We start from the raw sequence: 14,856 nt of genomic DNA on the forward strand, positions 1-14,856 counted from the left end.
GACAAATTCAAAGATCACCCACTAATACCACAAATGCAGCAACTCCCCTTCTAGTTCTGGAAGTGACTCAGGAAGGAAGGACGATGGACCAACAGCATATAAAAGGGGAAAAAAGGATGACATGTGAAAGACAAAACTGAAATTGTTAAAACTGACAGAGAAAAAGAAAGCTCTGTTACTACAATTAGGTCAGTAAATCTGTGATTTTTTCTAAATTAAGAATTTAGATGCTATGCTCTAGTTCCACATGTCAGAGGAAAGCCTGCTTGTAGTGGGAAAGTACCCAAAAATGCTATTACTCTGAACAGCAAGGTAAAATTAATATATGAAATTCCTAGTCCCAGTCAATAGGCCCCTTGCAGATTGAGATCAAAAGTAAAAACAAACAAACAAAAAAAAAGACCATGTAAACAAAGATTAGATCTTATATCCCACCTTGGCATTAAAGACCACTGCTCTGCTGTGCAGAAAGATAATCTCCAGACTATTTAATTTAATGCAAGATTCCTTTTGCTTGCTGATTTGAAAACCCCACATCCAGATCACAGATGAAGCAGGAAAAGGAAGGGCTTTCAGAGACCTCGAGTAGAATCTTCTGAGAAACCTGTGGGAGCACACTGTAAGGATAACATAAAGAAGATATGAAGAACTGTAAGAGAGACAAGTTACAAAAGGAAGGGAATGTGCACAACTTCAGGGTAACAATTTTCCCTTTCAGCTGAAGGGGTGAATGTTGAGACCATACCATGAAGGAAAACAAACAACGGGAAGCAGGAAAAGATAGGCTGGGCAAGATTTGCTTTATGCCAATAGAATCACAAAGAGAAACTGTGCTTCCAAGCCTATAGAAAGATGACCCTGAAAGACAAATTTAACTCTGCTTAGGCTGACTATTTTGCACAGATGAAAACATGCAGCAGAAAGGCCAGATTACTTACTGATTTGGCATGTACCAACAGATATATGACCACATCAGATTCTACTCGGAGTGCTATAAAAGAAAGGCAGCTGGATGTGCTTTACTCCCTTCCCAGAAAACAGAGACCTTTTTCTTAGCCCTGAACACAACAAAGTCTCATTGGTTATGTGAAATTTCTGTGGCTTCAGCATCCAGGAACATTTCCCCAAATATATCCAGTGACCCACCAGGTTGCAACAGCCCTGGTTCAATTATTTTCTCTGATAAGAGTATCAGGAAAGTTTCTAACTAACCAAGGGGACAAACTTTATGTCTAAGGTCATGAAAGAGCAGCATTGAGTACTAGGTATAAAAAAGTATTAAAGCCAATGCCACATCCTCCTCAAACAGATGGCCTTTCAGAAAGATTTAATCAGACACTGAAATGCATGCTGCGAATACTCATTACTAGCACAGGATCAGGCTGGGACAAGTGGCCAGCACTGACGTTATTGCCTACAGGGAATTACCACAGGCATAAACAGGATTTGCTATGTTTGAACCTCACTCTGGATAGCAAGCACAGGTCATGATCATAAAGGGGGGTAAAGCAAAAAAATTATGATGAGGTGAGCCAGGTCTACATGGCAGAGACCCAGGCCCTTAAAAGAAGCAACCTCCTAATTTCTTTTGCTTTCTTATCCTCTTTTTTTCCCTTGCGCTCATCACATCACCACAAAACTCAGTGACAAAGGCCAGTTTTCTCTGGACACCACCTTCACAGCACAATGAGCTCTTGCTCACCTTATTTTACTAGACACATAAAATAGAGCTGTGACAATTTCATGCCCTTCAGTATCAAGAAGAGGAAAAATAGGATATCACCACAACAACCAGCGTGCAGAAGAAGGAAAAAAAAGAAAAAAGGACTTTTCATCTCTCCTTCAGTGATGGGGGTGGCTTCTTTGAAAAAGCAGGTTTGCCTTTCAACTCTTTCCTCTTCCAGTTTTTCAGAGAAATTTTACTGCAAACATTATTTGGAAGAGTCCTTAAGCTATCTTTTTATCTGGATTTTCAATAAAAGGTATGTTAAGAGATTGATTTTACCATGCAAACACAATTCTTAAAAGTCTTTAAAACCTTGACATTACCAACAACTGAACGTGTGATTTTATTTATTTTCACTCTAGATGACAAAGCCTTTTTTCAGTGCTAAAGATCCCACCCTTCTCAAATAGAAGACATTTTTAATATGCTGTAGATTGGCAAAGCCAAATGTCCATCTTCACTTCCCACAACAGCTGGTGAAAACAAGAGGAAAATACACACAAAACTTATTGACAGAAGCACTTAAGTCCTTCCTCCTTTTACCTCTGAAGGCATCCTGTTGGTTTAGTGACTTCCTGTGGATTAAGAGTGCTACAGGGAGCATCTGAACCTCCCGTTCTGCCCAGAAAGGGCCAAACTTACAAGTTTTTTGAAGGCCCTCTGAAGGAGCTCTACCACATATCCCTTAGAATATGAAGTTGGCTTTTCCTGCATAGATATTCATATTCTCCTGGTACTATCTGCACAATCATTCTTGGCAACTGCGGATATGCAAAGACTTAACCAGATTAAACACCATGAACACCCTGGTGCTTCAATTTACTTTCTGTCCATTAGCACAAGTCTATGGTCTTGCAAACTGAAGCAAGGTCATGAAGCATGGTCATCACCTGCACTTGGCACTGCTGAGGCTGCACCTCGAGTGCTGTATTCAGTCTTGGGCCCCTCACTACAGGAAAGGCATTGAGGTGCTGGAGCACGTCCAGAAAAGGGCACTGAAGCTGGAGAAGGGTCTGGAACACCAGTCTGATGAGAAGCAGCTGAGGGAGCTGGGGTTATGTAGCCTGGAGAAAAGGAGGCTCAGGGGGAACCTTATCACTCTCTACAACCACCTGAAAGGAGGTTGGAGTTAGGTGGGGGTTGGTCTTTTGTTCCCCAAGTAATATGAAAAGAGAAAATGGCCTCAAATTGTGCCAAAGAAGGTTTTTGATTGGATATTAATCTCTTTGCCAAAAGGGTGCTCAGTTGTTGGAGTATGTTGCCCAGGGAAGGGGTTCAATTACTAACCCTGGAGGTATGTAAAAGTCATATAGATGTGTTTAGTGGTGGACTTGACAGTGCTGGATTAAGGGGTGGGACTTAACGAACTTAAAGGTCTTTTATAATCTAAATAATTCTGTGATTCTGTGTGAGCGGTGCTCCAAGAAGTCAAGGAGATGGCACCTTGGACCCCAGAGTATAGCTGAGGTGGCTGGCATGTGTGAATTATGGGATAGGGACATCACTCCTGAAGAAGTGGAGATGGACTGCAGTGCTTGAGAAAAATCAAAAGGGAATGGAGAGAGGCAGAGGCATCAGAGAAAGAATCACAGATGCCAAGATTATGTTGTTAGGGCTGCTGCAGGGTTTGCTGGAGTGGGGCAGATAATATATACATGATACCATCTGCCTATTCCTTGTCTAGAGTCCATGAAGCACTCTGAGCCACAACCAAGGAGACAGTAAAACATTGCCTGAGAGCAAAGGGTCAGCAACAGCAAGCAGAGCTGCTTGTGCTTGCTGGCAGCAGGCAACCAAGCAGACATTTGCTAACTTCCTGTGGCCATAGTGCCCACAAAGCCCTGGGCTCACAGGTGTTCTGGGCTGTAGAACTGGAACAGGTGCAGCAGTAATGCAAAACTCTTCCTGCACACCTCGGGGAGGCAAGAAAGGCACCACTCCTGTTACTTGTTCTGTCCTTAATCTCTTTTGAGCAGAGAGGCTGCAGAGCTGCATTTCATGATGAAAAAACCTCAGCCAGACACTTCAGCCCAGGCCTGAAACCCAAAGATCACATTTGGTAAGCCTGTAGTTCCTCCTTGGAAAGATATCAACAGGGTGATCAAGAAATTTCAACAGGTGCCCAAAAGTAATAGGGATTTCAAGTTCATTTCTATTCAAGGTTTTGTGGCTTTGTTATGTTTAAATACCCACTTCAGAAATCTTGAGAAAGTTATAAAACTCATTACATCTTCAAGAAAAATAAAATAAATAATTTTTAAAAATTACTCAAATATGGGAAGGAAGGAAGACAAACCACAAGCAAATGGCTTGACTTTTAAATAAGGTGAATAACTAAAATTTATTTTAATACAATGCTACTTTTTTTTTCTTCAGAATCACTGCATGCTGCCCAAGCACAGACACCAGATTTGATGTTCAAAAGTTTTTAAACATATTCTAGAGCAATTATACTCTTCTGCTAACAGCAGCAGAAATAGAGGTTTCAGAACTGCGTTCAACTCCATATTTAGCCCACATTTCCTCTATATCTTTAAAACACACATTTACCTCTCTGGAAAGTCCACACTTCCACCTGACAAAGGCAGTTTATAATGGGATGATCAAACTGTGAGAACAGCCCAGAAGAACAGAATCACAGCATCTCTCCAACAGACTCAGAAAAACAAAAGGATCAGACTGATCCTTTGTTTTACTGACTTTATTAATCCATAAAATTAGATTATTTAATATTGCCATATAGTGTGTATCCTTACATGGACACCACCACAAATTTTGCTTGGTTTTCTACAAAGGCAAGAATACTGCACACTATTAGAAGGTGTCTAATCCTCCCATCTGCTGTTTCTGTAGAAAAATATTTACTATTAAACATCTGTATTGCATTTACACAGTTCAAACACACACACATAGCTCCTGGAATGTACATAGTATTTAGCAAATTTTTAACTAACTTTTCTTTGTAATTGTATAGTTTTCCCTTGACAAGGAGAGGATCAGACTTTTTCAGGAGGATTACCTCTGCTCAACTCATTTCAAGCAGCTCTTGAATAAAATAGTTCATTAGTTCATGAAAAGGAAAGACTCCAGGGAACTGCTGGGGAAGGAAGAGAAAAGAACAGAGTGTCACAGTAATTAGGTTTTCAGATTGTCACTTATCCTCCAGAATGCAGGTACACACACACATGTCCCTCTTCCCCTTAGGGGAGATCATTGCATGTTTATCCCTGGGAATCAGTGTACCAGAGATTAAAACTCTAACCCAGCCATAATTTCCCAGAAAGATATTAAAAGTTACTTCTTCTTTATAGCACGTTTCCTTTGCTAGTCCTTAGAGCAAGAGAAGTCCACCCCCCACTTTGCAAGTATTTAAATACCTTAATTTCAGAGTTACTCAAAATGCAGTCTTCTGACCTTTTTAGGCTCCCATAGCTGATGCTGAAAAACCAAAGGACTTCCCCTCACTAGGAATCCCTCATGCCTGCCCAGGTGTATGGGCAGCCTGGGAAAAGCAGAGCCACTGACTGTAGCTACCAGTGATCAGGGAAAAGACTGGCCAGGAATGAGGATGGAAAGCAGGGAAAGCTGGAGGAGGTTGCAATTGTTGACCAGAGGACAACCTCTTTTGATCTGTACCTGGCACAGCAGATTACAGAGTATCCTAGAGCCACACCAATTAAAAGGAGGCCAAATCATCACCAGGACTGACACCACTGTACAGTTTCTGAGTGGCTTTACACCACAGGGCTCAAAGGGAAGCATGGCTCCCAGCAGCAGAGCCTTCACACTCTTCTCATGTTGTTCCTTCCGTCTGTTCTGCCTTTGCATTAAAAACACTCAAGTAGTCCATAAGGCTCCAGCCAAATTGAGTGAACAGCAAACTGAGATGCCAGAGAATAGTTCTGGTGATACTTTCCCTGTGCTTTGTCACCCTCTCATTCCAAATTGTCTTGAGAACACCAAGAAGCAGCTGATGGCCATCAGAAACATCATCAGATCACTACTGGCCAAGCATGGATTATGTGACCTTGAATTACACATTCACAGCAGGCAGTATGACTGGAAAAATCAGGAAATATCAGAAGAAAGTGTTGAAGCCTCTATGAATTCTCCAATTCTCCTTGCTAAAGGATGCGCATTTTCAATAGTGGATTTTCCAAAAATAATCAATAACCTTAAAGTGTTACAGTACAATTGTTGTTATTACTATGGATTACAAATGAAACTCTGAACTTTCATCTGCTGACAGGGGGCTTACTTTCAACCCACAGTTGCTGAAGGAGTCTCAGTTTTGAGCACCATGAAAGACTCCTTCATCTAAACATCATAATTTAAAAGAAACCAGTAGGTTCAGAACCGAGCTATAACAGGATATCAAAATAGCTCTAACACAAAAACAATTTGTATATCAGATTATTAAATGAAAATCTATCAAAGTATCGTTTATTGAAGTAAACAAATAGTCTATCTGCCCTGTCTTTGGAAATATTTTGCCTCAGGGAAAAATTTAAACCTGGACAGATAATCAGGGTAAAGTATTTGAACATTTAAATCTTGCTGGATCCTTTAAAGTAGGTGTTAAGTGGTGCATTAAATTTGTGCTGTTTCTTGTGAGCTGAGTAAATTTGCTCTTCTGTAAATAGTGGGAAAAGCCTTTTACAATAATTTGAACCCATGAATAAATGTAATGTATTAAAATTTCTAAAGTACAGGCATTAAATGTTTTTGTACATAAGCCAAATGAGTGGAATATCCAGGACTAGAATTATTTGAGTGACCACAGAAAGATAATATATAATTAAAATGACATCTGCACCACTAACCGAGGGGATGAGAGAAAGTGACATCACAGATCTCATATAAGCTGCAAGCGTATTATTAGATCTAAACCTGGCTGTAAAATTACTATCTACCCAAGGGATTATCTTTAGGCATTCAGAAGCATTGTTTCATTTACTGATAGAAAAGGGATGATAACAGGCTGATTTTGCTTGTCACATTGTTTTTTGGCCTTTCTTTATTCTTTGTTCACATTAGCTGTAGATGAGAGGAAGACAAGTTTCAGCTAAATCACTGTCGTGGAGCTTTTCATTGTTTTACACTTTGTTCCAAAGGCTTTTTTTATCCTCCCTCCCCCACTCCCCTCCAGAAAAGAACCCCAAAGCATTTTTAGTGGTGATAAAATCAATGGGGAGTAAAAGATGCACATACAATGTAACATCTAGGAGTGTAGCAAACTAAGGCATACCCATTGGCCTAATGCACCTCAGGGAGACCATAAGACTTTGCTTATAGCTCTCATTATTAGCACAAAGAACCAGTGGCTGCTAGTTATATCTTGGCCTTATTAAAATTCAGTGCCAAAACTCCAACTGGTTTCAGTGGGTACATTTCATCGTACGAGACCTAGGACAGAGGACATCATTCTCATTCACATGCAGGGCTATCTGGGACACCTCATTTCTACAGATTAATTTCTGCATTAAATTGAAAAAAAAACTGTGTTTTGTTCTGTTTTACACACCATTTTTATGTCTGTGGCAAATATTAGTTGCTTATGTTTGTAACAAGACTCATGTGCCACCAATCTAAAACATTCAAAATTCTATAAGCAGATATAGAACACAGGCAGTGAAAAGGAAAAAAAAAAGAAAGCTTCAAACTTTCCAGTCACTTTTGAACAATAATGATCCTGACCTGCAAAGGAGACTTAATTTGCATTAAGAAATCTGTCCCTAGTAGTCTAACTCCTAGTACTTAAAATAGCTCCCATATGCCAATTTTGCACACTAAGCAAAAGCCCAGGAGCAGACAGGTCTGCAGGCAGCCATGGAATTGTGCACACACTGCTAAGGCACACACAGACCTTGCACTTTCCCCCACATTGTCCTGGTGTTGGGCAGCTACTACCATGTGTTATCTCTCACAGACCCTCCCAATACCCCTCCAATAGAGCCTTAAGCCTCTGGCCCATCAACCTCTGTAGCCTGCAAACAGGCTGCATTATGCAGATTTCTGCCTCTTGATCTTGTCACTACAATCTTGCTTTTTTCTGTGCTGTCCCTTGTTTAAGGGAGTGACCAGCATAGTGAAGGGTTTAGCCCATGGTGGACCCCCTCAGTGCTACAGCCACAAACACACTGCATTTCATTAATAACAGTTAACACAGCAACCACTTTTAATCCACATTAGGTTGTTTCATTGTCCCTTTTATTCTTTCATAATTCATATACAGAACAGACTTTCCATGCAGACCCTATTGGCATGAATCTTTGATTTAAAGCTGTCCATACCTACAGCCACATCTGCAGGTCATTAAAAGTTCACACTGGACCTATGCAGTAGAAATGAGGTGCCTGCAAGCAGTTTATACACATCATCACTGCCAGAAGATATTCCTGCAGCACTCAGCCTGGGCCAGGAACCCTGTTTATGAAACACCAGCTGTTTGTGGCCACTCAGTGGTGCTTACCATCCTTCAGATGAAAAGAAAAGCAAAGACTGATGAAGGTGGGCTGAAGGAACAGCAAGCAGCATGTAGGGATAAACTGCAACAAATGTAGAAGTGAGACATCGCTGCAGAAAAAGTCAAAGAGCAGCAATATATTCGAATATAAATTTAATTTTTTTAATGTGTCCTGGAAGTACTGTAGGGTAAACCTTAAAATCTATTTTATCCTGAAAAGTGGCAGCTGTGGGGTGAAGCTGTGAGAATAAGTTGGGAGGATCCATTCTCACCCGTGCTGTTACTCCATCAGCATTACTCTTCATCTCAGAGAGGCAAGAAGCATCTCTTACACCTCAATATTAACAGCTTCCTTCATGTGGATGTTGTGTGTTTCATGCCAATTGTTATGCAAAAATTTGTTTCAGTTACCTCAAAAATGGAATTCTCACCGATATTCTTTGTTTCTCACTACACATCCATATTCCTCCATGAAAAGAAATGAAATGAAACTTCACGCAATAAAAGGAAATGAAGTGGAATGCAAAAAAAATTAAATGGAAAAATATGAAAAGAAATGAAAGGAAACCTAAAGAAATGAAATCTTGAGATTTCATATCCTTTCATCAAATGAAAATTCATTTCATGAAATAAAATGAAAAATCAAATAATAAAATTAAATTAAATGAAACATCATGGGATAAAGGGAAATTAAATTTTATAAAAAACAAACTAAAAAATGACAATAAATTAAATGAAACAAAGAAATTAAATGAAATCTTGGGATTTCATGTCATGAATAAAAATGAAATGAAAAGTCAAGGAATGAAATGAAAAGAAATTCAATGGAATTAATTGAAATGAAATGAAGTTAAATTTAAAGAAATTAAAGGAAACATACCAAAATAGAATTAGATGAAATCTTGAGATTTCTTTTTCTTTCCTTTCATGAAAGGAAATGACATGCCAAATCAAAGAATGAAATGAAATTAAATTAAATTTAGAAAACTGAAATTAAAAAATGAAATTACTTGAAATGCAACATTAAATTAAATGAAATCTTGGGATTTCATTTCATGAAAGGAATGAAATGACAAGTCAAGGAATGAAATGAAACAAGATGAAACTTAATGGAAAAAAAGGAAAATAAAGGAAAAATAAAATTAAATTAAAAGAAATCTTGGGATTTAATTTCCTTTCATGCTTGTTCTTCTTTTGTCCAAAAGAAACTTTTGTATCACAGAACCAAAGCAGATGTCTACATTCCAAATGCTTCATATATCAAAAATAGAGAGACTTTAATGAAAAGTGTATATGCCTTCACATACTTTATAAAACAAGACTGACAAAAACAAACACAAAAAACCTCCTCAGCGTGCCTTATGTCCAAAAAAAGAGGTAACAAATGATTTGCTATTGATGGGCAGCCATTTGTTTGCACACTTCAGGTGGTATTTAGTACCTTTCCATGTAGCCATCTCAGCTCAAGTGACTGCTCTAAGCAGACACTCAGGTTCTTTCCAAGTTCCAAAGCAGCAAGAACTGGCACCGGGCTCTGTGAAACCTGCTTCAGTTCTTAGGGAGAAACTGGGTTGAAACACTCAGTGGGTTTTTTTCCCCCTCTGGTCCTTGAGGAAAAGTAGTATAGACATGACACATGACTTTAGGATAGAAAAAAAACCCCACGGGCTGAATCCTTCCTTATGGCTCTAGAAACTGGGTTGAGAAGTCATCCCAGATCCAACTTTTCTGCATCCTTTCTTGAAGAGAAATACTAGGAGAAGCAATATTGGAATGTGTTAACAATTCTGCCTGATGGTACACAAAGCTAAAAATTAATCAAATCTTCACTAAAACACTTTGAATGTTCAAAGAGATTGAGTTTGTTTTTCAAACAGAGGCTTATGCCACTTCCAGTTTTTCCTGAAAACATTTGCTTATCCATATATTTATCACCAAAACAGTCTTACCTGAGCTGCATCTTGCTGGTGTCTGTGGACAATTGCATTTTTTATGGTTTGGATAAAAAATTCATTAAGTTCCTTTTGTTTCTTGTTGGGAAAAATGCGTAGCAATGGGATCATTATGAATGGGAAAGAAACTGTAAGAGATTTTAAAGAAGAAAACATTGAATCAGACTGTGAGGGCATATAATAGTCACCCTTTCTCTTCCTTAATATTATAAAACTTATCAAGTGGGATGTGTTCCTTTTATGAAAACTGATTTTTCCTCTCTTCCTCTCCCTTTAGCAACCTGTGAGGCGGAAGAAAAAGAGCATTCCCTTTTGGAGATGCCCTTCTGGCCAGGACTCCCTTTCCAGACAGATGCCTTCCAAGCTTGTTTCCACGATGCCTTGGTATTTTGGTTCAGATTTTTGGTGTCACAAAACCACCACAACAAAGGGGAGCATTATTCCCCTACCTGTCCAGACAATTACATAGGGAAAGTGGGGGATCTTGAACTGGCCCAGCAGCTTATGGCACCAACATGTGAAATTGGGTAGTTTTCATTCCTGTTTACAGCTCTCCAGCATTAGGGACCTATATGAAGGATGGGGCTCTTTAGCAGGGCCTCTTGCAAAAGGACAAAGACTATGGGGTTTAAACAAAAAGAGAGCCAATTCAGATTAGGTATAAGGAAGAAGTTCTTTACAATGAAGCTTGTAAAACAGGGGCACAGTTTGCCCAGGGAGGTGGTGGATGCCTCATCCCTGGGAACATTCAGGGTCAGGAGGGACGGGGTTCTGAGCAAACTGATCAGGTTGAAGACATCCCTGCTTATTGCAGGGGATTGGACTAGATGACTTTTTAAGGTTTCTACCAATGCTATTGTGTGATTCTATTTATTTTGCTTCTCTAAACAGGCCACAGACTTAGGAAGTGGTATATTATCAAAAGGATGGTCTCCAGTTTATACTTTTACAGTCACAACCTAGAAACCTGAGTGAAGCCTTATATTCTAATAAACCCCTCATTAACTTATGAACAACTTAAGACTAACAAATCAATAATTGGAAAAACCCTGTCCTGCCAACAGGGAACTACATTGTGGAAATTCTCACATTAATGAACAAGCAGAAACAGATGAATCAAGGAATCCAACTCCAAACATTTCAGAAACTTTTCTTTAATGAAGGACACACTGCTCTCAGATGTATAGGGGCACATTTCTGTCCCTTAAGAAATTGGTCACAAATCACATTTTGCAATCAGGTTAAATGTTAACCCCAGGGCAATTTGGATACACAGCTCCAGAAGGAAACAGTTGATGTGCTGTGAGTACAGGTGCAATCTGTAATGCCAGCAGGATCAGATGGGCACAGGAAACTTTGCCACTGTGCCACCTGATACTACTGTGTGCAGATAACAAGATGATAAAACCTCAAAAGCCTTGATTATGCTATGGCTTCCTCAGCTGTGATTCTTACTGCCCTTGAATTATCAGGATCACCACCACCACGAAGCTTAAGCTTTCATGGCCTAGAACTACATGGTTTTATACCCCACTCTTGCATTGCCTATCTATTAATCTAAAATAAATGCACTCTCTTCAGGACGCTTGTGATCTTTATCCTTCAGAGCCATCAACCAGGATGTGGACAGTGTTCAAAAAAGAACTGGAAGTATTTACACAATCTGTTTATACTCTTCCACCTCTTTTCTTCAGTGGGTTCATAATGGGTGGGATTTCAATCTCTACTAAGCAAATCAAGTGCACAAAAATTTTACACTTAAGTCGCAAAGGGTAATTACTCTGTTTTAGTGAGAAGTGTATTAAAACAAGTACTGTAGAAACTGCAGGACCCAGAAACTTTCCTGTATAGATGAACCAGGAGCATTGTGTTCCTGGACTCTCAGTTTCTGGAGTAAGTTTCATTAATGGTGCCAAGACCTGTAGAGCACATGGTGGAAATCTCAAGGGTAGAAGTGACCAGTGGGCTACATTCTGAATCCCTCTGAAGTAATGTCAGCTATAATATTTCCTACTCTGGCTTCAGCATGAAGCAATTTTGCAATTTGAGAATGACTTTTATGAAATTACCACAAGAAAGTAGACAAAGGTAGACTATACTCACGGATTAGAATGAGAAGAGGCTTAAACAAAGACATTTCAAAGAATGTTCTGCAATTCTTTACAAAGGGGTCATCAGGATTCTTCTGAGAGTCCACCTCAGTATCAAAAGCTACGCTACCAACGACATCCAAGGTAAAGCAGTTGTAACACCTGCATTTAATTGAAGAATGATAAATTATTATCTACAAATCACATACCCATTAATATCTTGCTTCTACGAACATCACACAGCATTAATTTTTGCCACTGAGTTTCCTTTTGCTTTTAGATTTGAGCTTTGCCAAAAAGAGATGTTTCCATCATTCTGACAAATGGTGCTGCTTGACAATGATCACTTTTTCCAAACCTACAAAGTGAACATATTTTCATACAGCTCAGTAATTCCAGTAACATTTTATTGAAAACAATTTTATTTGTTATGACCTAGAAGTCAAATGTAACACATCAGAGATGCATAAGCATTTTCTTCATAAGCACTCTAATAAATGAGATAATTTCTTTCTCATTTTTAACTGCAAAAACCACTCCTATTTCCAGTCCAGTCTAAACTCTCAGAGACAAGAGGTTCTTAGGTAAAATTAAGGTCCTTAAGGATTTCCTCCTTCTTCTTCTTCATACCTCTTTTGTAATGTAACTCTGTGGACAAAACCAAGAGAAACTGACACCATGTGAAATCTGTATCTCTGCAGAGGAGCTGCCAGTGCTTTGAGAACTCCAAATGACCTGTGGATCTAGAAACATCAGAACTTACTAAATGGCTCCCTGCATATCTCACCCTCAATCCAGTTGTCTTACCATCTTTATTTTCCTAGTACACTTTAGCAGCTCTATTGAGTTTTGAGATGGGTGGACTGAGAATGTGAAATATCCTAGGAATTTGATTCTTCTGATCTGTGGTGAAGTAAGCAATGTCTGTACTTCCATGATCCTTAGGAAAGGCTAATATCAGTCTCTGGTGTTTTAATCTGAGTGAGCATGTATGAAGGGAAGAACAGGAGCCAGACCCATTATATCCTGCATATACTATATGAATCAGTATTTCTAAATGACAATCTTAGTGACCTCTCATTCTGATCACACCAGAGAAGATCTAAAAGATACAATAATGCAAAACTCACTTCTTTTGGTCTTCAACTCTTACACACACATAAAAAGCATCATTAGAAGTTAAAATAGTTAAAATGTTAAAAGGTGGGGTGGGGAGGGAGGCATTGCTATAAAACAATAATTTCAGAAGGACTCAATCATTTACCTCTCCAAGGTATTGACAAATAAAACAACCTTAAAAAATAAATTTTGAGCTGTTGGCAAAACACAAAACAGCTAAAGACAACTAAGGTCATAGGAGGTTACAGAGAGGTCTTTTCATGCAAAAAAAAACAGCTCCCAAGGTGATTCTGTAAAACTGCGGTGGAATGAGAATCACATTTATAAATATGTCAAACCTGCTGAAATGGTAGTATGGTAAAACAACTGGAAATATCATGTTCCAAGATGGTCAACATCATTCATTTATACTTTCAAAGGTCTTTTCCAAAGTGTCCCTTGAGAGCTGAAACCCTATAATGGATCAATAGATAAAAGACCACTCAAAGACAAAGGACAAATGGAAAAATGGAAAAGACTGGAAGGATTGAAAAGGTCAATTTTCATCACAGCACTAGGCTAGTGTAATGTATCTTGAGGTTTCATAGCATCTCTTCAGCTGTTTATTAGAGAGATCTCTGTGCATACACACACACTTGCATGTGCACATGTACTTGAAAAAAAATTAATCAATTGTGCCTAAATATCCATTTCTTCTGATGAAACAATACTATTGTGCTGCTTTAGTTTGGGGAAACCATGAAGAACTTCAGAGGGCACTGACCAACCCAGCAAATGAAGTGTAGGCAAAATGAAGCAAAAATAGTGCCTGTTAGAAACAATGCATTTGAACTACTACCCAGGATCTTAGAGAAAATGCACCTACTCAGAGAAGGGACTAGACAGTGTTGTGAACAGTTCAGTGAAGACCTCTGATGAAAGAGCAACTGAAAAGATAATAGGATATTAAATGCATAACAAATGAGAGAAAGTACAATATGGAAAATATTAAAATGCCATTTGATAAATGTCATCTGGAGTACTGATCCTGTTGCTTCCCCAAAAGCTAGCATGCCATGAGAGGGGGTTATGAAGAATGTGGTAAGAATGATTAAGTGCTCGAAAAAAACTCATATTAAAAAAAAAAAGGCAAAAGATTGATGGACTAGATATATGTGATACTAGACCAATTCTTATGTTTGTACATTATTGGCAGCCTGCAGAGAACAGACTGGACAGGGACTGATGCAGCCTTCCTTTGTCCTTCCAGCTGTTAAAACTTCATTAAATAACTGCCAGAAATACATTAGATGCTTTACCAAAATTACTTTTCAAGTATGCAATGACTGTCCCAGGAAGAAAAGGCTTTTATCAGACACACCCTCCATTAAACTATGATCTCTATTTTTTAAAGTGAGAGAGGAAAAAAAAATCTTTTTTACAGTAAGTGCAAATTTAGAATAACTACTGCTATTGACTTTTTTCCTCTTTTTTAATAATCTGCTACTAATTTTTGGCATGTTG

At 38.8% G+C, this 14,856-nt stretch overlaps 1 protein-coding gene across 1 annotated transcript in view; it reads right to left on the reverse strand.

Annotated features, from left to right (window-relative positions):
* The window catches only part of TBXAS1 (thromboxane A synthase 1), a 228,199-nt gene that overhangs the window by 77,825 nt on the left and 135,518 nt on the right, over positions 1–14,856 (reverse strand). Inside the window, exons 7-8 of the mRNA XM_054631033.2 lie at positions 12,248–12,396; positions 10,142–10,272 (exon numbers count right to left, since the gene is read on the reverse strand). Of these exons, the coding sequence (XP_054487008.2) occupies positions 10,142–10,272; positions 12,248–12,396 (280 nt within the window). The remainder of the gene's footprint in view (positions 1–10,141; positions 10,273–12,247; positions 12,397–14,856) is intronic.

This window comes from Agelaius phoeniceus, chromosome 5 (genome assembly GCF_051311805.1).
Source record: "Agelaius phoeniceus isolate bAgePho1 chromosome 5, bAgePho1.hap1, whole genome shotgun sequence".
NCBI classification, from domain to species: Eukaryota; Metazoa; Chordata; class Aves; order Passeriformes; family Icteridae; genus Agelaius; species Agelaius phoeniceus.